Genomic DNA, 24414 nt, shown 5'->3' with positions numbered 1-24414 from the left:
ACTGAATTTGATTTATTTAGGATAACATTTGTGTGACATGAGGTTATTAAAAAAAAAAAAAAAGCTACACTGGAAGAGAGTAGGTGATTACTATCACCTTCACCAAGCTATGGCTTCTAAATGCCAAATTACACAACACAGGCAGTTTAAGATCAGGCACTGAACTTGCACTTTAACATTGAATCTTGAGCTACTTAATGTGTGGGTGGTAGGTAAGTTTGGTTGCTTGGCAACCACTAAGTTTAGATGCTGGTCTGAGGTTTTGAGAGGTGAAGTGTGATGTACATACAGTATTGCACATGCAGAGGGTTTAGTGGTTCTGATCCTTTTTAACTAATCCACCTCAACCACAAGTGCGATGATTTACATTCATCCCTCACCATCAGGGGGCAGAAGTGCTTTTTTATTTAAATGTGCACGGATAAATGTTTCAGACTGAGTACATTTTTATTTAATGTACAAGTCATCACACATTGACACATTGGACCATTTATTCCAGCTCGACAAGTTGATGTTAGTTCCCATTCAGTTCTTATTTTGACAGTTGTTTCTCAAAATCTCCTTATCACTTGCGAGCAGTTGCAGGACCGATAAGTAGTGGTACAAAAAACACTACGGAGGAGAACACAATAGTTTCCGGTGTAAGTGGCCAATACTGCCCATTTTCTCTCACTTTTGTCCCAGTCAAAGGCATGTGTTCACATACTTCTCAAAGTCTCCACAGATGGGTCTGGTCCTAAGAGTCGTCTGTTTGGCCAGCTCTGTTACACATGAGCTTGGCTGCCAGCGATCCATATGTTTGAGTGTTAGCCTCAGGCTGCACTTTGTCCATGTGTCTTCTCCCTGTGAATAACAGAGCAAAGCTCATTTGTTTTAGCCCATTGCCAATGCCATACTCGTCCATCACAGAAACCGGCACCTCCTGCTTGTGCATGGACCATGTCTAGCACAAATAAGATAACACCTTGTGTTCACTCGTCAAAAGAATAATACAGAACTTACCTGGGACCATATCCATTGAAATAAAGTTCCGATCTTGTTGCTTCACTTTTGGTCTGCTTCGGGCTATCAGGAAAACTCCAAGGAAAGACAGAAGGCAGCTAGAAACAAAAAGTTGAGAATTTACTCCATGTCAGCTCATATTGGATAAGATGCAGATTGTATGGTAAGGTTTATTTGTTTCATCACCTGGTTACATTTGCACAATTCAACATGAAAAGGAGTAGGAAGAAGCAGCGCTTATTTAATCCTATCCCTTCTCCATGTCTATGACTAATGATTAGGTCTGCCAAAGTTATAATGGAAATTTCCTTTAAAGGCGGCACTATTTTTCTTGACGCGTGATTAACGTCGTCTTTGGCCATCGGCTCACACTGTAATTTAAGGAAACGCAGCTGTGTGGCAGTTGATGAGAGCCACAAGCAGGAACACATACTGAGCAGAAATGGACAAAGAAAAGGGTATTTTGAAAGGTAAGTTTAGCTTCAAAGCCCTGGCAGATGTCGCTCACAACAAGACCAAAGTTATTTGTGTCTACTATTGCTGTAAGTTGAGTTGTCAGAGAGAAGTGAGAAGGTACTGGAGCACTTCTGTTTTTTTTTTTTTTTGACATTTATACAGTGGTACCTTGGCATACGAGTTTCCCAACTAAGAAATGTTTTTTTTTTAGACGCAAGCCGTCTCTCGGGTGATTTTTTTGCTTTGATCTGTGAGCTAAAATTTGGGTTACGAGCTGCTTATTACCGGCAGGCATAGCCGAGGACAGCTACTGGGGCCTTGTGTCAATGTGACCGTGACTCAAGAGAAGAATGGATCTAAATAGCATTAGCAATGCTAGCATTAGCGGTGCGCTAGCTAGTCACTGGGAACGCTTTCCAACACATCAGCAAAACATGAGTACATTATAGCGATCTAATTTATCTTATTTATTATGTATAAGACAGGAACAACATCAAATTAAAAGCAGTACAAGAATACAAACCCACCATCCACCAGTACAAACCTGGAGGTAGTTTTTGAGAGAGGTGCACTTTAGCACTCAGTAAGGTCGTTAAATCTTACCTTGCATTACCACATAGCATCAGCATTGGGGACCAAATAAGAGATGAAAGAAAAAGGAGAAAAATACAGTATAGTAGTCTATCTGTGCAGCGTGGGAGAAAGTTAGATGGTGCGTTCAAGGACCGCCACTCGCATTAAATATGCAAAAACAGGGGGATTTCTAACTGTATATTATTTTTTGAATTAATAATGGCCCATCTTTCCAAAATTGATATCTCTTTACATAAAATTTGATGTAGTTATTTACAAATAATTTTATTTTATTTTTTTAAGTTTTTACATTTTTGTAAGTGTTTTTACATTCACATCCCTTATTGATAAAAACATATTTTTATGTATGATTAATTATGAGTTAACTATGGACAAAATGCGATGAATCACGACTAAATATTTTAATCAATTGACAGCCCTGCTAATAATTAATTTACACCATAACCTTCGCATGTTTACACTTACAATATTTTGTTTGCTTAAACTTTGTCATTTAAGTTTCCCTGTGTAAAGAAAAGAAAGGAAAAAATAAAATAGCAATAAGCAAATGGCAGTATGTAGCTTGTACAGTGTTAAGGAAAAGGATGTACATGTAATAAGGGTAATAAAATAGCAATTAAAGACGAGTAAAGCAAAGAAATTGAGACTGAACATGAAATACTGTAGTAGTAAGTCATTTGGGATGTTTTAGTGAATACTCACCCAAAAATGAACATGAAAATATTCAACAATGCTAAGCCTTCAAATTCCTGGTAAAAGATTATCCCTGGAAAACAAAATGGGATGCAGCGGGAAGGTGGGTCATGCAGATCGCAATGCTCACACAGCAGAATAACACACCACTGGTTCAGATACATAAGCATAATAATATAATGACAGGAGAGCTACCATATTTGTTTTTCGCTTTTTCCCTTTAATCATAATGACTTCATATTTTCAACCAATGTTAGTGCTGCTTATTTTTATAAATGAAAAAACAACAAAATCTCCAGTGCATGCTTTTAGTGCAAGATCGGTTTATCCTGCATCCTCATGATGTGGAATAAGTTGACTAATTAAACAATTGTTCAGTTTGCTGCAGGATGCATTCGTGAATTGTGCTTAATGGTAGAGTCCATCCCGGGTAGCTCATTATTCTCAATGAATTTTGTAAACAAAAATATCAATTATCATTGTTCACTTAATTTTGAGACAGACTCATCAATCTAGATAGCACTTCTACAAACTACAACACTCCCATAAATATAAATGAAATACCTCTATTACATTGTCAAAAGTGACCTTTTTTTTTGTTTGTAAAAACAGAATTCAGCTCTTGTACTAGAAATGATTAGGTTGTGCAAGCGTTTTAATATTGTGGTTTATTGCGGTAGAAAACAGTAAAAAACTCCTAACCCACAGAGTGATGCTCTCATAACATACCTGCAACGATGGCACTTGCAGTGAAAAACACAAAGTTGATGGGAACGACCTCTGTGGCGTCAAACATTTTCATTGCCTGATTAAGAAATCTGGAGAAGAAAGAAGCGGCTTTAACGTGTGAAGTCAATCTCGTCGGAGGCTTTGCATCATACGGTTTTGTGCAACTGAATCCGTCCTGTCCAATCAGAGAATAGTACGCCCAAACAGGAGATGGAGAAGCACAACTCACTTGATTTGGAAAGCACAGGATGCCACCATGATGACAAGCATGACATAGAAGATGGGATAGATGAATTGCAGATGACCTTTTATGGACTCCGTGATCATTCCTGACACAGCCTTGACTGAGATGACCGTAAGAGAAGCTGCAGCAACACAGACGTGACACGTCACTGAAACATTTGCACCACTTTCTTTTAGGTGTGTACTGATGCTTAGGGCTAAATAAACATGAAGTTGGGTAAGCGTTCCCAATTATGGAGCTAGAAATGATAACTGACCCCAGGTCTGCTTTGGTAACCAGGCAACAAAGCAAACCCATCACCGAAACTGTTTTAATTCATGACCCATGCGCCCTCAATCAAGCAGCTTGCGCTTGTCCATACCAAGCAGCGCCACCAGCAGCATCACAACCACAATGTGCTTCATATTCTTCTTTGTGTACAGGAAGAGCAGGATGCAAAAGATGATGACCTCTATTGTCTATTGAGAAAGAGGGAGGGAGAAGACGGGAGAGTTAATTTATGCACATCCCATTTCCTCAAACTTTGTACAGAAAATGAAATTTGCTCTCCAAGCTTTCCGTGACAACCTTATCTGTGTGACAAAGTGCTGTTTGCAGACAAAGAGCAGCGCTCTTTAATTGAAACAAATCACCATGGCCGGGAAAAAATGAAATGACTGGCTGGCTATTAATGAGAAGAGCCAAGAGCTGTCCTTGTGAGTCTGATAGCATTCAGCTGCTCAAGGACCTCTGGAAAACACCACAGAGCTTTAACAGATGGAGAATACACAAGTAGGGTTGGGGAAAAGGGGCGAGATGACCTTTAAATGCCTGGCCTCAGTGTGTGAAATATACAAAAACTCGGTCTTTATTCACTGCAGGACTTTTCAACCAAAAATTCAAGTGCAGAAGGTGAATTACTGTAGAAATGGGCTTAACGCTGCTTGCTGAATAATGTTGGTATTGCTACCCCGGGCACACACAGCCCTGACTGGAACACTTAGGAGACATGCTTGCTGCCGTCTTATTTATTAGATTTATTCTTGGACCGGCTTGAAGAACTCTGTACATTTAATAGGTTGTGCCACAGGGATAAACTTGAGTTTTGGTGGGTTGATTCAACCATCATTTAGAAATACAATGAGTAAGACATTTTGTTATCGACCCGATACCAAGTAAATACAGGGCCAGTGTCGACGATACCCAGAGTCGGCCCTACCCAAAGTGGTGCTCCCCTGCGTCGGTGATTCATATGCTTAAAAAAAGAAATCATTGTCTTTAATTTATGAGATAACATCTCACACAATTGACATGGTTAACAAATTACAAATAAATCCAACAACATCTCACCACAAAATAAACATTCTGGAAATAATAATAGTAATAAATTATAAATATGACAAGCAACATCAATTTAAATACCCACACAGTTTGCACTCCATAACTCTATGTATAAGCTACATTGACACTATGCAATAACTATATAATTAAATATAATAACTAAATATATAACTAATATATATATAACTAAATATAAAAATGACATAAAATACCGATGTACAACCATATCCAAAACAATGTGCAAAAATGATGAGAATCAGTTATTTGTGGTAATAATTAATACCTGGGCATCGCTTTACATTTGAATCAATGTGAGCTTTTCCATTTTAAGGGTTCATAGTAATTCTTTCCAGATTGTTGATGATTTTGCCTTTAAGTTGTTGATCATGATTCTAACCTACCTCTAAGAAACGGTCACTTTATGAGTTTGTACATTTTGGGGAGATTAATATCTATATATGAAACAGGTTAAATACAACGACAGCTCATACTAATTTTATTTTCCAATCCAGAAAAATGCACAATTTCAGTCAAGGGGGGGGGGGTCCAATGGGATTTATTTTTTTCATGCGGCCCAGAATTTTTGGCAGCACCAGTGAATGTAGGGGCTATGAAAGAGTTATAATTTTTCGCTTGAAAACGGGATCGAGTGAATTGGGCCTGATGAAATTGTACACACTTGATCAAATTAGACCACATTAGATCAAATTTGAAAAGGGTTACGTACAAGGTAGAGCAGGAAGTGCCAGCTGATGGCATAGAACTGGACGAGATGGGCTGTAATGTGAGTTGAAGTGTGGGGGGCAAATGTCACAAGGACGTAGGTTCCAGTTATTGCCAGTGTTCCACCTAAAGAGGCAGAGACAAACAAATATACCAACAAACGGAGATCAAAGCAATACAGTGGCAGCACTTTCAATTAGTCCGCATTGAAATATCGAAAATAAATACAGTAGATCCCTGTTATTTGCCGGGCTTACGTGAGAGACCGCCCATGTTGAGACACTCATGAACATGTCTAATTTCTGGTTATGCTGGCGTGTCTACGTGAATGCTAACTGGACTTTCACTTGTATAGCGCTTTTCTACTTCGAGGTACTCACAGCGCTTTGCTGATGATGCAGCATCAAGAGCAACAGTATCTTGCCCAAAGATAGTTCAACATGAACACGGGAGGATGGATGATCCAACCAGCAACCTTCAGCTTGGGAGACGACCGCTCTACCACCTGAGCCATGCCGCCATGCGGTGCCACCTTACGATATGCCAACTCGCTACTCCCCCTCCAAACCTTCCTGCTAGCTTGAGGTTGATTTCTCTCCTGATTTTGGATCAACATTTGCAGTAAACGTGATTGCTACTATTGCAACGCTTCCCATCTGTCTTCAATTGCCATTGCATAAAAGCTAAATCCAAGCTGAAGCCCTATAATACGCCTCACGCGTTCATTAAATCATTTTAAATGATAAAATACTCACCACTAATGATTGATAATCATGGCAAAATTGATCATGAAGACATGTATGGCACAGCGCCAGCTGCCGCTTTAAATATGCTTTTCCTGTGGATGTGGCGCCATTAGCAAGAAGTACAAGGTACAAACGAAAGCGCTCTGCCATTTAAAGCTCACACCATGTACTGGATTCTGTATGATTATGCAGTTATGTATTATGCTGAAATATGATGCTTTATTATCACATATTTAGAAATTATTACTAACTTATGGTGAATGAGATGGGTTTTCTGCAAAAAAGAACTATTTTTGCAGACAAAAAGCACAAATAGGCGTGTTTTTGATAAAACAAAATCTGCAAATTCGCGGTGTAGTAAATGCTGACTCACAACTACGCAGGGATCCACAGTGCAATTGTTATAAATACAATTCTGCATTTTTCCATCCGCTACCTTTTTACAATTGGATGCACATGCCACAGCAATGAGTGTTCTATTTCCGTCCTAATTTCTTCTCCTTGTATCCACAAAGCCAATTTGATCAATCTGTACTTTAGGAAGTTATTTATTTGCCAGCAATCTGTCAGCAGATGTGTTGTATTATTTTGCCTGAGTGTTTGCTTACCTACAATGTCAGAGACGCACACTGTCTCCTTCAGGAAAATCACAGATATGAGAGCGCTGGCTGGAAAGTAAAAATATATTTTCATTAGTTTAACAGCCACTCCAGCACTTTGTTAGTGTCACAGAAGAACTTCGCTGGAATGCAGTCTTATTTCACACTCTGACACTATGTCATTAAAATAGCAAGAGTCTAAACACAATAAAACTGGATTAAAATCAATATTTTTCATATTACAATCAATCAACACTCCCAACGACACTGAAACACAATAACATGAAGCGTCGCAAACAGGCAATAGCTTGGGATGTGTTAGGTTAGATGGGAAAGGGTGAAGTAGTTTGCAGTAGTTCAGACACTGACATGCAGAGTGATAAGCATATGCTGTATAATACAAACAAGGTCTATGAAACCTGTCAGAATGCTGAGATAAAAGGCGCTCATTAAGACCTCATAACATCACCAGTATGATATTCCGTGCAACATGCTTAATGAACTCATTAGTCAACATCAGTGTAAAAAAAATAACATATTGACAAAGCATCAATTTTTTTTTCACGAGGCACGCCTCACATTGTCTTTTTAGTGTTGCCCCAGGATATGCAGTAAACCGAGACTAACAGATAAACAATACAGCGTCGGGCTGCGACAGAGATTGATTGTGTTGCAGGACCGTAGACACACGCAGACGTGTCAATAAGGATGCGCATACACAGATGGATGACGACCACACAAGCACACAAACTGCATGATGCACAAATCAAACAAAGTAAAAGGGAACTGACGAGACAAATATACACCAGATACATGCAGAAAGGAGTTAGCTTGCTAAGGGTCACTTTGAATTCATCCTGGTGTTACTACGAACTGTACTGTAATGAACTAACAACCAGATTGTCTGGCACCTTCACAGTTGGATCAATGACATGTGGCACATAAGCAGATCAATATAACACACGTGCACAGTGTGGCACATGAGATTACCAGTGGCAAAGAAGTATGACGTGCAATTTGCTCAAACGTAACAGTTTTGTTGTAAAAGTGAAAGTTAAGAAGCAAAGATGGCTCTGATAATGCAGTAATAGTGTAGGCATGCATGTGCACAACGCTGCAGGGATATCACTGACTAATTGTTAGATTACAAAGACTCTTTAAGCAGTCGGTTCATAAATATTTCAAACAGCGAGCATTAAAAACACACATTATACACACATTAAGGAATGTGCCTGTGCCTCTGGAGCAGATGGGTTTTTCCAAGTCACCATAGCAACACCATATAAAGTGAGATCCACACAGCTTGATAAAATGAGAAATGTGACAACAGGAACCTCTGGGGTAAACAGTTCTGTCATACTTCCTGTGGGGGGATTTGTGTGTGTGTGTGTGTGTGTGTGTCTATGTGTCTGTGTGCTTGCATCAGATTACTGTGTCTCCTCTATATAACCCTCAGATGTGTTACCTAGGACTCTCCTGAGGGAAAACACATAATGTCACACCGTTTTTAATCAATCATGGTGTTATTTTGGCAGAGAAATGTCATAACAATGCTTGCTACTATACAGCGCACAAGTATTTGGACAATGGGTTTTAGGATTTTGACTTTATACACAGCTACGCATAAAACTATTAAGATGCCATTTAATTGTAGTGTTTGCAGATGGATAATCACCCAAAACATACAGCGTCAGGCAAATCAAGACTTCCTGAAGGAAAATAAATGAAAAAAGAAGCGGCAAGTGAAGGTAGCTTCAGTTAAGAACTGACAACATATTTTCAAGGGGAGGAAACTCCAAATTTGGTGATGGGCGCACGGGCTGATGTCATTGACTACAAATGTTATGTGGCTACATTTCCAAACGTGTCAGTTTGAGCCCTTGAAAATAAACATATTCCACATAAAACAGCTGCAATTCCAGAATGCTTAATGCCATATATTTCTTACATTTCTTACATCGGGTGTGTCCAAACTTTTTTCCACCGAGGGCCACATACAGCGAAAGGATGCAACTCAGGTAGATACTGTATGCCAATGGCAAGAAGTTATACTGTATATACTGTATTTGAAGAATAAACTGCATCTCAGCTTTGTGATATCGGTGGAAAAGCGTATTATTAGTATGAACTTCAGCCTTTTCTCTGTTTTCTCATTTTTGCTGTTGTTTTTTTATTTAATATTCCCCATATTTCAACTTTTTTAAAAAATAATCTTCAGAATTTTTCTTCTCGTAATATTATGACTTTAGTCCCATGTTACTATTATACTTTTTCCCCAAGCAAATTTCCTAGCATTACAACTTTATTTTGTTTTGTTAGTTTCTCATAAAATTACGACTTTAAAAAAAGAATGTATTTTTCTTTAATATTTCAAATTTGTACTAACATAATTACATTTTTCCTTATAATATTACAAGTTTATTCACGTAAAATTACAATATTTTTTCTCATTAGAATACGTCTTTTTTCTCTTCATATTTTGACTTTATTCATGTAACAAAACTTTTTTCACAACCTAATATTCCAAAAATCACAACTTTGTTTATTTTTTTTGTTTTTTTTTCATAATATTATCACTTTAAAAAAAAAACATCCTTTTAAAAAAAATATTTCAACTTTATGCTACTAAAATGACATTACTTTTCCTCATAATATTATCTTATTCTGGTAAAGTTATGACTTTTCCTTGTTAAATTGCAACTTTTTTCTCTGAATATTTTGACTTTGGACACCGTGGCCTTAAATTATCCTCGTGACACAGGGAAAAATAAAAGTTGCGATATTTTTCTACATGAAATAATTGTTTCACGCGAATGCAACATACCACAATATTGTTTTGTCATAAAATGGGTTTATTTTTTTATGCAGTGTCCTTTGCAGTGGAGTTAATACTCTTTCTAATGTCATATTAGGTAGCTATTTAGGTAGGTATATAGCAAGAATCTTGGGTACACGAACATGTATTTCTGCTTGTGATGGGAAGTTCAGCTCTTTAGAGACATGACTCCTTTGGCTCGGCTCCTTAAAAAGAGCCGGTTTTCCCAATCGGCTCCTCTAATTTTTTTTGTTGCTTCAGTTGATTTCTGACCAAAATAAATGTACATTTTACATTGTTCATATGGCTCTATTTACTGTATACTGTATTCTAAACATGGAACAGATTGCAACAAAAACCCAACTCATTTAGACAAGAAGGCCCCATCGGATTCTGTATTACTTATCAATTTTCAAATTGAAACACCACAACATCAACAAAATATTACACAGACAAATTTTTCCTCGCCTTTCCAGCTTGCTCGTGTGTAACACCCAAGTCTCCCCCTCCCTGCTTAATGTCGACACATGCGGCACCACATATTATGATCAATCACGTGCGGCTTCGACAGAAAAAAAGACAAAAGTAATAAAACAATGGCTCATTTACTTCAAAGATCCAGCTGTTTGGTTCGCGGCGTACACGTCAGTAATTTCTGCATCTTGATGCGTATATGGCATTGACCTTCTTCATTTTATATGAAAAAAGTAGCAGTATGGAGTCCTCATCTCGACTACAAAGGACATTGGGTATGACTGTATGTTCCCAAAACCACCCCAAATGAAGCATTTTCTTCTACTTTTAAAAACACATTAAACATAAAAAACATGCTGGTTCGTAAGGCAGCCATTTTGGGAAGACCGCTCTTCTATTTCATTGGACAAAACAACAAACCGCATCACTGGAAAGCCTGTGATGTCCTCTTCACAACACAACGTCTTGTAGAGCGTTTTGCATGTGAAATAAAGCTGTGACAGGCAGAGGACAAACATGCATCGCTGGTCTCAGGAGGTTACACATTATGATTGCTTTTTCGGTGGTGTAAAAAGGCATGTTTGGAAAACTCTGCCTTTGTCCAAATACTTCTGAACATGTGGAGCAGGTGATAATAATAATAATAATAATAATAATAATAATGACAAAAGTAAAAATAAGCGAAACTCTCACTCTGTCATACGGAACATCTTGTCCCTTTTCTTATTTTGTTCACTCTAATGATGTTTTTAAGGTGACCTTGATTGCAACATGCCAGGCTCATTCCTCCAAGTGATTAAATGCCTTCTCCTCTGAGTCAAGGAGAAGAGAGGTGAAACATTGCTCCCCATCAACAATATTTAGCAGGCTGCTGTCATACCTAATTGTGACAAGTGGTCTCAGTGGATAGGGACAGTGCTAACTCGGACACGAGTGTCAAAACAAACAGACACATCAACTCTCTCAATCCCATCTCTGCTCTCGTGTTCCACTTTCGATATTTCTCTACACCCTCTTGTGTTTATTTATTTATTTTTCTAAGTTATGCTAGCATCTGTCAGTTGCGTTCCTTTTGTAAACTCAGCCAAGGATCCCCGCCCCGCCACATGGGTATAACACAGTCCTTGCTCATTTGTGTCAGTGGTTTGTGACATGGCTGAAAGTGACTCCCTTTCACTGCATTATCTTTGGCAGCATTAATGTGCTCAGATGCTCTTTCAAGACTCAGTTAACCTGCACATTATTCATGCAATCAATGGGCATTCTTAGAACAACAATGACAGTAAAATGGAACTGAGCACATTCATTCTTGTGGATCTTATGGTTTTGTTCCCATTGATGTGACTTTTAGTTCCACTAATGATGTCAAAGGTGCTTCATCTTTATAGAACCAAATAGATTACTAGATTCAGCCCTGAAAAAGAATGTGCATTCTTCAAACCACTCACCCGCATACAACACATGGCTGGAGGAAAATCGAAGGAGGAGTTTGTAATGGACATCATTAATAATCATGAGCCCCCATCACCTCTTTTATGGTGACTGATGAGCTTGTTTAATGTTTAACCTGTGTTTGGAACGTGCACAATGAGCGGCTGACAGCTACAACTACCAGACAGGCTTTGTTTTGAATGCCGTGTAGTACATCCTGGACTGGACGCCAGTCAATCACGCGGCAGCCATAGACAAACATTCACACTCACATTCATACCTACAGAGAATTTAGAGTCTCATGGGGCTGAGATGAAATTTGAACCCACAACTTTGAACTTAGAATTAAATAATAAGTCTTGTATATGACATGTTGTCCGAACCTGACGACTAAAAACCTGACAAGGGAGTCAAAATTTAAAGTTGAGGTGCACTCAAAACTTGCTTATTTTTTGCAGTGTTCACTCACTGCCACATCATAAGCATGTGAACAGGTAGGCCTGTCACCATAACAAATTTTGCTGGATGATAATTGTCCTACAAATGATTGCCAATAAACAATATTATTGTCAACATTATATTGAGACCATTTTTCATGAATGTAATGATAATATAAGGCATAATAATACGACTACAGCATATCAGAAGCAATAAACTTCAATTTCTCAAGGGTATTTAACATTGTAATTGGAATGTCACGAGCTTTTAAATAAAATAAATCAAACACACAACATAAGTAAACAAAAGAAAAAAAGACCAAAAAAACCCCAATGAAAATAAAATTGACTATTTCAGCAAAAATTGCACTTACATAAAATTGCAAATATTGCATTTTTGGTTTGACTGCTGTTTTGTTTTCTTACTCCTTCGATGCCCCTTGTTCTGACATTGTATTTCTTGTTTCGATTCTGGTGACTCCCGTTTTGGACGGAGCTACGAGACAAGCTGCAGCTGCCCCTCATCAACATCATCATCTGCATTTTTAGCCCACCTGCAGCAACTGGATGGCACTCGGCTATTGTACATGCTGGAGACGCCAAGCCACGTGCCTTCTCTTCACCCCTCGATTATGCTAATATGCTTTTGGCCTTCCCTTGTGCCATCAAGTCCAGCTAGTTGTTTCCTTTGCGGCATTGAATCAGTGTCACTGATTTAAAAAAAAACGGAAAAATGAGCCGGAATACACGGAGGTTCACATTGTGTGTCAATGCATATACACTTCCTTGATTGACTTTTAGCAACACTGTAGGGAACACACTGTTTACGTTTAATGGGCTGTAATGTTTCGTTGGAGTTTGGTCAAAGTACATCCAAGTGTGACGGCGGCGAACACGAAAGGTAGCTATTGTTATTGGAGTTCCATTGTTCCTGTAGTTTGTCAATATTATCTGTTATCTGTTTACAGGATGCAATTACAGTTAATATCAGAGCCTCTCAATACAACCATGCTATTCCTGTCAGGTTTTGTGTCCTTTTTCATCCCAACATCCACGATGAAATCATCAATCAAGAGAAGACCAAACGTCATCCAAGATTCATTTGATCATCACAATACCGCATGAATGTAACAATTACAACCATGGAATTTCCATTTCTACTACGACTAACAATTTCAAAATGTACTGTACATTGACTAGAAGACCGCAGTAAAGATCTCATGTCAAATACTGTACACTACATGTAATCATATAGTTGACATTTATAGCATTTCCAAATGTAGTGTTTCAGTCGGGAGGGATGAAGTTTTTTTTTTTTTTTCAAGCCGATAACAATAACTTTCTGCTTCTCAAAACCGATAATCTATTATGTTTTAAATTTAGATTGAACTGTAGTTTGTGCACACCTGGAGGTAAGAACGACTCAATGAAAGTTGGATTTCACAAACTGTACCAGTAGATTTGTCCTACTCCTCCAGCGGAGAACGCCGCTGCAATGTGAGTGGGCAAAGTGTTTGTGGACCCTGTCTTGCAGCGTTTCAACACACGTTTAATGTATGCAGGAGAGTGGTGAAGGTCACAATTTACCTATGACAGACACGCAACCCAGTGGGGCTATGAGGGATGCTGGAGCAAAGCCGTAGGCAGCAAAATTCCCCAATTCACCAACACCCATGAGAAGGACACCACCCCACCACAGCACAGAGGTGTAGTAGGGCTTGGAGCCACGCTGAGATTGACGGACATGGGCATATTTCTGTTTGGAAATGAAAGAGCATGAGTCCATTAGTAATCATATAAAAACCTAACATGAAACGTTATGTGCAACCTAAACATATAAATACACTTCAAACAACTTATTTGAAATTGTTTATGTAAAGGATGTCCATCCATCCATTTTCTATACCGCTTGTCCGCATTAGGGTCACAGGGAAGCTGGAGCCCATCCCAGCTGACTTCGGGCGAGCGGCGGGGTACACCCTGGACTGGTTATGTAAAGGATGTAAAATTAAAAAAATACGTCAAAATCTTTACAAAGTGGATGTGTCTGAGTATAAGGGGACGTCTGGTCACCAGCAAAGTGACAAAAAAATTATATTCAGATCGAAAATCGTGCAACTCTAGTACACTTAACAAAAATATAAATGCAACACTTGTTTTTGCTCCCATTTTTCACAAGCTGAACTCAAAGATCTAAAACTTTTTATACGTACACAAAAGGCCTAATTCTCTCAAACATTGCTCACAAATCTGTCTGAATCTGTGTTAGTGGGCATTCGTCATTCATGATTCATAGTCTATCCACCTGACAGGTGTGGCATATCAAGATAGCATGATTCTTACGCAGGTGTGCCTTCGGTTGGCCACAATCAACGGCCACTCCAAAATGTGCAGTTTAACTGTATTGGGGGTGGTCCGACAACCAGTCAGTATCTGTTGTGACCACCATTTCCCTCAAATACCGTCTAGGCCGCGCCACAGCATCCCAAACATGCTCAATGGGTGACATGCCGAGTGAGTACGATGGCCATGCAAGTACCGGGATGTTTTCAGCTTCCAGGAGTTTGTGTACGGATCCTTGCTACATGGGGCCGTGCATTATCATGTTGCAACATGAGCTGATGCTTGTAGATGAATGACACAACAATGCTGTCGTCACAGTATCTCCGTGCTTTCAAAAATTATGGATGGAGTGGCCCATAGTGGCAGTGGCGTCATGGTATGGGTCGCTGGTGTTATGGACAATAAACACAGGTGCATTTTATTGATTTTGAAGACAGCGAACATGTTTGGGATGCTCTGGATCGGCAGTATTTGAGGGAAATAGTGGTTACACCAGATACTGACTGGTTTTCGGACGCCCCCGGACCACCCTCAATACAGTTAAATTGCACATTTTGGAGTGGCTCTTTTATTGTGGCCAATCTAAGGCATACCTGTGCAATAATCATGCTGTCTCATCAGCATCTTGACATGCCAGACTTGTAAAATGGATAGTTTATGAATTATAAATTATGAATGCCCACTAACACAGATTTTGGCAGATTTGTGAACAATATTTGAGAGGGACAGGCCTTTTGTGTACAAATAAAAGTTTCAGCTCATGAAAAACGGAGCGAAAACAAAAATTTTGTGTTTCTAGTAATGTTGAGTGTACTTATTGCAGTGTTAAACTAAAGTTGAAATATGACGTTAAACACACAGGTTAAAGTAGTAAATCATTTCAATTGAATTGATTTGAATTTTGCACAAAAGGGGGGATGACATGTATTTATTATGCATGTGCTGAATATCTGTCTGTCTAGCAGGAGTCCTGTGTGTCCTACCTGTATGTTGAGTGAAATGCTGATGAGGACGTTCCCACAAATAGAGATGATGATTCCCAGGAGATATGTCTGTGGGAAGAAACAGTAAACAGACAGGAGATTAAGTGATGCTCCACTAGTCACACGCTAACTCCCATAATACCGCATGTCTTCCCTCCAGCTGTCACTTTTATGACAGTCACATAGAGCCACCCGCTGTTCTGTTGAAGAGCACTGGTGTTTACAAGTACGTCTTCTGTACTTCTTCGAATTCTATTTTCCCACTTCCAATACATTTCTATGCAAGAGACACAGATATGGAACAGTGGCACACAACAACAATGTTTCTGCATTATTTCTCAAAACGTACACCGCATCACCACCCATACTGCACAGTCAAAAACAGAGGAATAGTAAATATTTATGGTCCCAGGTACAATTTACAAAAGTGGTTTTAAAGTGTAAGGTGGGTCTCCCCTGGGGGGACTTCAAGCAAGTTGAGCATGAGAAAAACAAAGAAAGAAAACAAAAAAGCTAACTTCATGTACCGACCTATAAAAACAATAATAAAACCACACCAGAAGCAAACAGGATTACGACTTTAGTGTGTGAACGTCTTTGTCTAGAAGTGGGAATATGGCACAACAGGATTCGGGAGGAGGATGTTGAAAGCAGATGGGTGGCAGGATAATGACATTCCGAAGGGACTGATGTCAATTTAGGTAAACTGTGCATGTACATGTGTGTGTGTGTGTTTTGAGCTTAATGGCGATTCAAAACTGAAAATAAAATGTACATGGAAGAATTAACCATTTGATTCACCAGCCACAATGCATGCAACCTTAACAATGTGTGGTAATGTTACCATAAAATAGCGCCTTAAAGTGGTTTGCAATAAATAAATAGCATCTTCATCATTGCTATGGCAACTCAGTATCAGTGTGTGACGTTAACAGATGTTTGGAGTATGTACAGTGCACATAAATACAAGCCTACCTCATACAATGACAGCACATGTTAAAACAACAAAATGGGTTTTGGTAGTAATTAGAGAGTACATTCAATGGTCTTATTGAGGTTATTTCTTGCTGTCCTATTTGTATTTACACCGGTGACTTCAATTATATCACAACTGTAAGGGGGGCAAGGATTAAGTCAATTCCTTCTTATGGGTACTTTTATTTATTTTTTTCTTTTTGCTGAAATATTCAATACACGAAGACCACTACACAAAAGAGTGTAAGTGAAAGGAAGCCTGAGAGAGAGGGACATGGTTCCAGTCAGAGGAAAAGCAAACAAAAGAGTCCAAGCAGGACAATGATATGCTGGGTGTGCCTGTGGTCTTTGGCTTTCTTTGTAAATATTGCAGGCTTTAGACCACATACACTTTATTCACAGAGCTCCCAATGATGTGTGAATTAAAATTGCTCCGCTCGCAAAAGAGTTAATGATGTGATCTTCTCGTCATTTTGTTCAATTATGACAGTGGTGTCCAAAGTGCAGCTTGGGGGCCATTTTATGGGCGCACAGCGCATGATAAAAGTATAATGTAACAAGAAAACTAAAAAAACAACAGAAAAAAATGAAAAATCAGCAGTAATTTTACAAAACAGTGAAAATATTATGAGAATTTTTTTTTAACCTAATGACAATGTTTTTTTTTACAAAAAATTCTGAGAAAAATTTATGAGAATAATGTGTTAATATATATATATATATATATATACACATATATATATATATATATATATATATATATATATATATATATATATATATATATATATTAACTCATTTACTCACTCTAGTTGCCAAACTGTTGCGTCTCCTACGCTTGTCTCCAGCATACGTTCCTGTTGTCGTGTCGCTATTATTGTGTGTAGTTGCTTTTTGGCCACTTTTGCTCCTGGACTATTCTTTTGTTAGAGCGTGCTATTCCTGCCTTCTGCTCCCTTTGTTTCTTTTTACCTGCGGCTTCGCCCTGTTTTTAGGTGTACTTTGTTTTGTGTGTTTTTGACAACTATCCCACTCAGTTTGAGTGTTTATTTTGTTAATACATTTTTGTAAACACTCTTTGGCTGTCTCTGCTTTAGGTTCCAATTCGGCTTCCAGCCGTTTCCTAACAAGCATAGAGTTGAAATATTAAAGATTTTTTTTAAAGCTGTAATATTATGAGAAAACAACAAAACAGCACATAAAGTTCTAATTGTTGGAAAATTAGGTTACATAAAAAGTTGTCATGTTATGAGACTAGATAGATAGGTAGATGGAAATTCAGTTATAATTACGCAAAGAAGACTTACAAGAAGAAAGTTAAAACAGAAAAAAACAAATATATATATATATATATATCCATCCATCTTCTATACCGCTTTTCCTCATTAGGGTTGTGGGGTATGCTGGAGCCTATCCCAGCTGACATCAGGCGACAGGCGGGGTACACCCTGGACTGGTCGCCAGCCAATCGCAGGGCACATACAGACAAACAACCATTCACACTCACATTCACACCTAAGGACAATTTAGAGCAGGGGTCGGGAACCTTTTTGGCTAAGAGAGCCATAAAAGCCACATATTTTAAAATGGATTTCCTTGAGAGCCATATAATATTTTTTAACATTGAGTACAAGTAAATGTGGGCATTTTTAAGGAGGACCTCTAAAGTTATTCTTTTTATTAACATTGTTACACTGAAGCAATCCAATAATAAATAAATTACTTCTTACCATTAATGCGACTTCTGGTGCTGCGTGCTTTTGCACCGTACTCCGTATCTTTTTCTTTTTCCAGAATTAGCGATCTGACTATTTGATTTAAGGAAGGGAAGTTCATGCGAATAGGCTACCGCATTATCTAGTGATAATCAAATTTTGGTGTTTGACCCGAAAAATATTGGAAGGACAGCTGGCACTGGCTCTGGCCACCCGCATTGTGGTAGAAAATGGATGGATGGACTAAAATGCATAACAAAGTTTTATATTTTGAGTGTTATTTTTAACACTGTGATTTCTGTAATGTACAATAAAAGGTCAGCGAACAAAAAAACAAAAATACATTTTTATCGTGTTAAGACATGTTTGAGAGCCAGATGCAGGCATCAAAAGAGCCACATCTGGCTCCCGAGCCATAGGTTCCCTACCCCTGATTTAGAGTCACCGAGTGTGGCCCTCGGTTAAAAAAGTTGAATTATAATACGCATGAAGTTAAAGCAAATGTAAGTTAAACATCACCATGTATGACAAGGCAAAAAAAATGCAAATATGGTCAGAGAATAACGAAGCCCAGCTAAATAATATATGCACACACTTACAAAACAAGTCTGTATGTTAACATCATGTCTTCAAATATTGTCTTTTGGTGTGCAGCAAAGTTTGTACAGCCACGGCACACAATTCTGACACTGATAATGCTAACACAACACAAGAGTCTGTATCCTGTGTTGCTTTGAATATGTTGTCTAAAGGTCACATTATTGGATGTTTTAAAATCACTGACACAAAATAATCGATCTCGATTCCCACTAACGTGATCTAATTTCCAGATGACGACAATTTGCTTCACAAACGCTGCTATTTTATTCAACGTATCATGCTGTACTGTCGTTAAATGATGCTCGACACATCCTCCTCTCTCTACCGGTTTCCCAGCGAACTTTGCTGGCCAGGGCGAGTTGGTTCCGATGCTCTGGTTCTAACCGCTGAAGTTCCAACAGCTATCATTCATCATCTTGCAGGAGGAGGAGTGATCACATTTATTATTAATTTGACTTATCTTCTGACTTGTCTTTATTACATGCATGAATGTACTGTTGAGTGAGCAAGCATGCCATGTGTTTGGCTTAATGTATCATTTTCAGTTTTTCTACTCATTTCTATGATGAAAATCCCCCGTCAACTGTCCTTCTGAGGGACCACTGGAGGTTTTTGAAATCAGAACAAAACAACACGGATTCTAACAATAATGATAAGAATAATAAGAAACTGTGTGATTTCTTTAAAACATAAGCACATGGGCCTGAACAAAAAAATCGTCCCAGAGAATAATGATTTAAGTAAATCTTGGTTCACATTTCTTCCAAAATCATACACCGCTCTTTACACTTCAAGCCATATGGCCTTTTGGCCCCATAATCAATCCCCTGACCAGAGATTTGCATATTAATTGATTAGTTACGTACAAACCTACAGAATGCAACAACACAAGGGCAATTCTTCACGTGTTCTTGCCGACATTAAACTATTACAAACTCCAAAATTGCCTGACAGTCAAATGCAGAATGGGCTTACAAGCTGCTGGAACAACTGACAGCACTGATCCTCCTCCATGGTAGGACACAGCATAACCCTTTGTGTTCGCTCACAATGGGAATCTGTGCATGTCTGGGATGACCTGATCTCTAGATGAAGATATATACTTTTTGTTTGGAGGTGGTGGGCACGGAAGCAGCATGGGCAACACCAGCGTTGGTGTGGAAAAGATGATGAGCAAGGATCAACTTTGATGTAATCTCATCCAAACTCAGCCAATGAATCCATTCTGGGCACCCAAAAGTGTTAACACAAAAGACTTTTTATTGTTTTACAATTATAGTTTAACATGCAGAAAACAATTTGAAATTCATATAGAACCGTCCCTTGCCACTTCACGGTTTGACTTTTGCAGCTTCACTCTATCAGAATTTTTCCCAATATGTTCATTAAAAAATCGGTATCACGGTGACTATGGCCTATTATTAGTCAAAAATATACATATTTAAGCAACTGTGACATGTTTTTGGCCTAAATTAAGCATTTTCAAGCACGAAAATGGCTAAAAGAACTAAAATACAAATATAAGGCATTCAAAATACATACTGTATTCATGCATTCAAAGACGGCTTGGGTACACGTATATAACGTAGCATCCTCATCATCGAACGAGTTGCCCATATCAACCCTGCCATTCTTGGGAAAAGTCTTAGAAAAGGTTGTTTCCCAACAGCTTACTGACTTTCTCCTCTCCTCTCAATGTGTTTGATACTTTCCAATCAGGACTTCGGCCCCACCACAGCACTGAGACAGCTCTGACAAATGATATCCGTCTGAAGACAGACGCAGGCAAAGCCTCAGTTTTAGTTCTGCTAGACCTGAGCGCCGTCGTTGACACAGTTGACCATGTGATCTTATTACAGAGGTTAGAAAACTGGGTGGGAATCTCTGGTACTGCTCTAAACTGGTTCAAGTCTTATCTGGAGGACAGGAACTACTTTGTTGGAATTAGTAACTGTGTCTCAGACCAAAGGGCTATGACCTGTGGGGTTCCACAGGGGTTAATCCTGGGACTCCTATTGTTCAATCTGTACATGCTTCCTTTAAGCCAGCTATTATGCAGCTGCAACGTGACCTACCACAACTATGCAGACGACACTCAGATCTACGTGTTACTGATGGTAGGTAAACAGGGTCCTGCAGATTTACTGTACTTTGTCACTGCATCGAACAGATCAGTTTGTGGATGCAAAAGACAAAACTGAAAAACTGCTTAGACAAAACTGAAATCATTGTCTGTGGCCCACAGAAACAAGGGGAGCATTTTATTAGTCACCTTGAGACTCTTTCTCTAAAACCCAATCATCAGGTTAGAGCATAAAAAACCTGTTTAAGACCTCCTAAATATCTTTACCAACATTATTAGAGCCCTACAGACAGTGGCGGTTCTAGCTATGGGCCACATGGGCAATTGGCCAGGGCGGCGTTCTCTAGGGGACATTCTCCTATTTACTAATGCTCAGCGCTGATCCTATCCTCATCAAGTCAGCACATATGTGTGGCAGATGGGCGCCCTCTCCAGGCGTGATACTCGCGCCTCCAACTAGTAGCAACTTGCAAGTCGTAGCAACTCGCTGCTCAAAACGTGATCAAACAACCACGATCAACCACGTGATGTGGTGGGTGGCACAGCATCGGTCCGCCCAGGGCGTCATTCAAGTCAGAACTGCCACTGCCTATAGATATGAAAGAACACCCCTATTGTGGATATAATCAGAGAAAATAAACCATTTAAGACATAAATATGACTTGAAGTAAGACAGGAAGGGTTGGGGTTCAGTTGAGTTTTAGCAGGATTACGGCCACAGCAGTAGTGGTCTTACTATTATTATTATTATGATGATTATGTTTTTATTGTGCCTGTTGTGAGATCATTTAAACCTGCAATAAAAGCCAGTTGTTTTGGCTATCAAGTCTGGTGCTTGTCTCACGGAACATTATACACTAGGTCCCCAACTTACGAACATCCGACTAGCGAACATTCGGAGATACGAACGCAAGCTGACTGGTCTATATTTTCGTGTGTTTTGCCTTGTAGTAACTCCATCAGTATTTATACTGTTACATTCTTGACCAGTAGAGGGCACTGTGACACTGCTAATGGGACCAACAGGTAGAGGAAGAAGAGGAAGAGGAGAGAGGAAGGCTAAGTTGTAATTGTATGATACAACCCGGACAGAGCGTGTGATTAAAGTTTATGAAGAGTTACTAGGCCTGCTTAATTCTACACCACCCACAGAACACTACCTCTTTTAGAAGAGTCTAACGACGACGACGACGACGATTTGTCCTTTTTTCAATAACGCCTCCTCCTCCTTCACCACAACGACGTATACTCGACCACTCCTCTTCAAAGGTAAATAACATTTATCATTACGTATTATTATATCATTTTTATTATTATTGTTTTTTTTCATTAATTATCCTCGTTTAATATTACGACTACATCCAAACTCATATTTACATACATACGCATATACTGTATATGTATACACGTACATGTAGTACCTATATCATTGGTAATATTACCTTTTGTTGAACAAATCGACTTGCAAACGGTCGTCTGGAACCAATTGTGTTCGTTGGTTGGGGACTTAGTGTAGTAACATTACTGACACCTAGTGACCAATGTAGAATACTACAGTCACAATGTGGATTGGTCTTCTTGATAGATTACATACAGTAGGTATTTTATTTCATTTAGCCATTTTTATGTGTGACATTGCTTAATTTAGACAAAAAAATACATAACATTTGCTTCAATATGCATATTTTTTACTTATAATAGACTGTACTCAAACACAAAACAGCACGATTTATTAATTAATATATGTTTGAAAAACTGTGACACAGTGAAGTAGCAAAATTCGAATCGCAATGTGGCGAGGGTATTACCATTATATTATACCATATACTGTATCACCGTTATTCCTCTTCAAAGTATCAAGGAAGAAAACCAGAATAAAAGCTGTAGTGAAGGCAACCTACCATTATCTATCACAAAGGTTGAATCAGAAGCAGCTTCTGATGATATTAAATAATGTATACATCATGCTGGAATTTACCATGTTTGACTGCATGCTTGATTTGATAAGTAACTGAATTCATAATTGTGCATGAATTCACTCTGCCTTACAGGAATAAATCATGAGCCACTTTGTTGAATTAGTTAATAATGAAGAAAAAAAAGGTGTGGTTATTTTCAGGTACACCATCGTGAGCCGTTGCAACTCCATAAGCCAAGTGAAGTGTGAGACAGAATGACATTGTTATGACATTCATTGGCATAGCGGGTGGGTTGGGAGACGGGGGGGCTGGGACCATTATCCAGCGGTTCAGGATGACTTCAGTGTTAATACAGTAGATCCATTCTCTAACACCCACCCATGAGTGATTACTCATGCCTCCTCTGTTACTCTCTCCTCTCTGCCACCCCAAAATGTCACACTTAGAGGAGAAGACCAGCATGAGGAGAATGGGAGCAAGAGTGGGAGGACAGAAGACTGACAAAACAGTCACATTCATGCACTGCACCGTTATCTAGACATCAGACGTCTACAAACTTTGTGCATTAGTATGGAAAGTTACAGCAGTGATTCCCAGCCACTGCACCGGGGCACATTAGAGCTCATCAGGTGTGCCGTAGGCCAATTAATTGGTCGGAAAATTATTATCTATTTGCTCCAAATAAAATATCATTGTCCATCTAGAACAGCGACGTATAGTGACAAGCAACAATTGAATTATCTTTCACCGAATGTAAGGATGTACACAATTAACCTAATCATTATTTCAGTATATACACTTTTAAAGACATTTTTATTTGGTGGTGAGCCCGCACATTTTTTGTGATGTAAAATATGTGCCCTGGCTTAATAAAGGTTGGGAAACACTGCAGTAGAAAATAGTTTTGACAGGTGCCAGGATCAATTTATCTGTGTGCTGGCTGCCTTACTGCTCATTACACAAAAAGCTTTAAAGACTACATTGAGCATTCTTAAAAGAGAGACTTTAATCTCATTTTGAGCATTAGTGCTCCAGATGGCGTGTGGGGAGCACAATCTTCAAAGATGAAAACTTCCACAAACTTTACTTTCATTTTCTACTGTAAGCGCTAGTGATGATATCTTAAAGGGAAGTCACTCGATCATTGTCACAACTACCATCGCAATGTTTCCCCACTAATGATTTTAGTCGGTTAAAAGGAATAACTATATTAGTTGTACAGAACTGAATGTACGGTTTAACCATGGTTAATCATTACTTATATTAAGTGTGACAGGGTTAATGGATAATTACCAATATGTTTATATGCAGTTACTTACCTGAAGAGGATTTTCCAGGACTTCAGCCCGGTGAGTCAGCGCGATAGTCAAATTGAGACCTTCCCAAGGAACACTTAAATTCGCCATGTTTTCTTAATCATAAGACGAGAATTTTTAATCTTGCAAAGCTTCTTTTTTACATCTTTGACTTCAGTTTGTCACCCCTGTCTATCCCCTGCATCCCGCACCCACGCCACCGCAGACCAAACTCAGG

The 24414-nt window shown here is 38.8% G+C and overlaps 1 protein-coding gene across 2 annotated transcripts; it reads right to left on the bottom strand.

Annotated features, from left to right (window-relative positions):
* Nucleotides 1-59: 59 nt before the first annotated feature.
* LOC129185648 (NIPA-like protein 2) lies at nucleotides 60-24414 on the bottom strand. Of its 2 annotated transcripts, XM_054782978.1 has the most exons (12): nucleotides 24201-24414; nucleotides 15590-15658; nucleotides 13851-14019; nucleotides 7116-7175; nucleotides 5766-5887; nucleotides 4080-4176; nucleotides 3704-3839; nucleotides 3475-3563; nucleotides 2755-2818; nucleotides 1003-1100; nucleotides 707-843; nucleotides 60-612 (listed from the first exon to the last, which is right to left on the bottom strand). In XM_054782978.1, exons 1-11 carry the CDS (start codon nucleotides 24285-24287, stop codon nucleotides 737-739), a joined length of 1098 nt encoding a protein of 365 aa, XP_054638953.1. In that variant the 5' UTR covers nucleotides 24288-24414; the 3' UTR covers nucleotides 60-612; nucleotides 707-736. The 2 variants fall into 2 exon arrangements, with proteins under 2 accessions (XP_054638953.1, XP_054638952.1); XM_054782977.1 differs by having other exon boundaries at nucleotides 62-843.

The sequence above is a fragment of the Dunckerocampus dactyliophorus genome, chromosome 7, assembly GCF_027744805.1.
Source record: "Dunckerocampus dactyliophorus isolate RoL2022-P2 chromosome 7, RoL_Ddac_1.1, whole genome shotgun sequence".
NCBI classification, from domain to species: Eukaryota; Metazoa; Chordata; class Actinopteri; order Syngnathiformes; family Syngnathidae; genus Dunckerocampus; species Dunckerocampus dactyliophorus.
Note: the sequence above shows the minus strand (reverse complement) of the source record. Positions and strands in the feature narration are given on the sequence as shown.